At 31.3% G+C, this 2,541-nt stretch overlaps 1 protein-coding gene across 1 annotated transcript in view; it reads right to left on the bottom strand.

Annotated features, from left to right (window-relative positions):
- The window catches only part of LOC106867182 (zonadhesin), a gene marked incomplete at its 5' end in the record, with an annotated part of 44,464 nt that overhangs the window by 24,699 nt on the left and 17,224 nt on the right, over positions 1–2,541 (bottom strand). The window contains 2 exons of the mRNA XM_014911979.2: positions 938–1,137; positions 1,484–1,758. Of these exons, the coding sequence (XP_014767465.2) occupies positions 938–1,137; positions 1,484–1,758 (475 nt within the window). The remainder of the gene's footprint in view (positions 1–937; positions 1,138–1,483; positions 1,759–2,541) is intronic.

The following is a 2,541-nucleotide window of genomic DNA, read 5'->3' as shown; positions in this document are numbered from 1 at the left end:
GCATCTTATTACATAAATAAGGTTTTCTAAGGTTATATATATATATATATTAGGAGTAAATGTAAGTATAAGCAGGTTATGCACGTCGATATAAAAAAATATCAAATACATTTGTAAATTGATTCCATCATCGGATAATACCAGCCTCCGTCTTCGGGGAAGAATTTTACATTCGGGGTGCTGACAGAAAGGAGATTAAAGATTCAATTTCCTCTCTGCCAACACCTCGAAAATAAAATTTCTTCCTTAAAGACGGAGGTTAGTATTATCCGATGATGGAATCAATTTACAATCATTATTTTGGACTACCAAGCCTCCAGAAACAGCTGTTGGACTCGCAAAACTCTTATTCAGTCCACTGGATTCCTGTTATCGTTTGTATTCTGTGTAAGTTGGACCTTGTTGTATGTAAACATATGTACATTTGTAGTATTAAATGTATTTAATTTAATACTTTTTGTGTATCGACTTACTTAACTTGCTTATACTTACATTTACTCCTCTACATGCTCAAGTTTAAATCCTTTGAGCACTACGAAGTGAATCCCATACGGAAAATATCAGTCTCTCATCTATCTATATATATGTACGTGTGCATGTGTGTGTGTGTGTGTGTGTGTGATGTATGCGAAATTAGAATATAAATATATACAGGGTTGGCAAAAAGCCACCCGAGAGTAACTCGAAACCCCACAAATACTTAATATTCAATTTTATATTTTATTTATTCATTCCGATTATGAATGTTTAATGATTAATGTTGTGAACTAAAATCCTCGTTTTTCAACATTTGTCTATTTATTAGCGAAGTCTCATGTAAAATAATTTTTTGTTTTAATCTTGGAATTAAATAGTTTTGATTTACTGTCAGGTGAGTTTTGGCCAACCCTGTATATTTGAGCTTATTTAACTTTTCCATAGAAAACTGTAAACTAACCTTCATATACATTCCTTTATACATGCAACCACATTTTGATTTAGGTACACATTCATTGCCGCTAAGAATATAGTTCGGCTTGCATACACATCCATCACTATAATATGAAAAGGGTACAGGATTTCTGTTGAAGCAAGTTGGTTGGTTGGCGGCTATTTTAACTTTGTACATCATGTTTTTGCCTCTCGAACAATCCAAACCTAAATTTAAAATGACAAAGGATAATGATGATAAAAATGAGGAGAGTGCGAGGAAAAAGGAAGAGATGGTGGAGGGTAAGGCAACAGTTAGATATGAGAAAATGACGATGAAGGTATTTGTCATAGTGATGATGAAGTTGATAATTTTCTGAAATTTCATTTGTCTACAATGCTATACTTTGGAAAATGAAGAAAAGTAAAATAACGTGAATTTTCATAAATTTTGGAGGAAATTACGGATAAATCATACTGTTACTGAAATATTTCGAATAATAATGAACAAACGAATGGTTGAAAAGGAAAAATAATTTAGAAGAAAATTAAGCATTTCCAAATATTTACTTACGGCATCCAAGAACTCCTCTCCAGTTAACTAAGACACCAGCATCTTCACATGCACCAACGAGAGCTTCGTAGGCTCGGCAGGTAACTTCTTTGAGTGTCTTAGATACAGTTTTATAAGCACAAGCATCAATCTTGCAAGACTGAAAATATTGTTGTGCTACATTAATGCCTAATTTCGTCAGACATTTTTTAAAAATACCGCTGAAATCTTTCATATAGTCACAAACTTTGGTTACTGATTTAGAACATGTAGTACTGGGATCTGTAACTTCGCACCTGAAAAATAAAGATAAAGAAAAGATATTTTCAAGAAATTACCGGCGTCAAGTGCTGGAAACATGATGATTTCTGACAAATCCAAAATGTTATAAATGTTTAAAATATACTATAGTGCTAATGTGTTTTCTTATTTCCCTGTCCATTAATGCCAGAAGGAGAGACGAATAAAGGAAATTAATACACTTGTATGGCTCATAAGAAGCTTGCAGCTCGATGGTGGCATACATATATATATAGCTTACAGAGACTGGCTAAACATTTATAAAACCATTACAGTTTATTTATTGTACTAAATATTGCCTAAACGTACAGATTTTTCTAATTTTCTTATTTTATCGCATTTTTAAATATTAGGATACGTTTTTTGAAATCACAAGACCTGAAGAGTGGTATTTATCTTAATCGATTCATTGCAGATTGACCAGATCTTTCCCACTTTTATGTGGCTATGAAACGCGCGTATTCTTTTATTCACTTTCATTTTTTAAAATTTATTAAACTGATCTAAATTTTTAGTCTAATATTTTATAGATTTTATGGATTACAAATTTTCTCTTGAATTTTTTAGATTTTTAAATTAGTATTTTGTATAGTACGCTTTTTTATGGTGTCTGATCTCCATAAAGAGTGGTGGTTCTTCTCTAAATTATTAATATATTTTCATTATATAATTCAATTTGATATTATTAAATTGTATATCCTTGTAAGTTCGGATTTTGTAATTCCCTAACATTATAATACACACACACACACACATATATATACATTTACAATACACAC

The sequence above is a fragment of the Octopus bimaculoides genome, chromosome 3 (genome assembly GCF_001194135.2).
Source record: "Octopus bimaculoides isolate UCB-OBI-ISO-001 chromosome 3, ASM119413v2, whole genome shotgun sequence".
NCBI lineage: Eukaryota > Metazoa > Mollusca > Cephalopoda > Octopoda > Octopodidae > Octopus > Octopus bimaculoides.
Note: the sequence above shows the minus strand (reverse complement) of the source record. Positions and strands in the feature narration are given on the sequence as shown.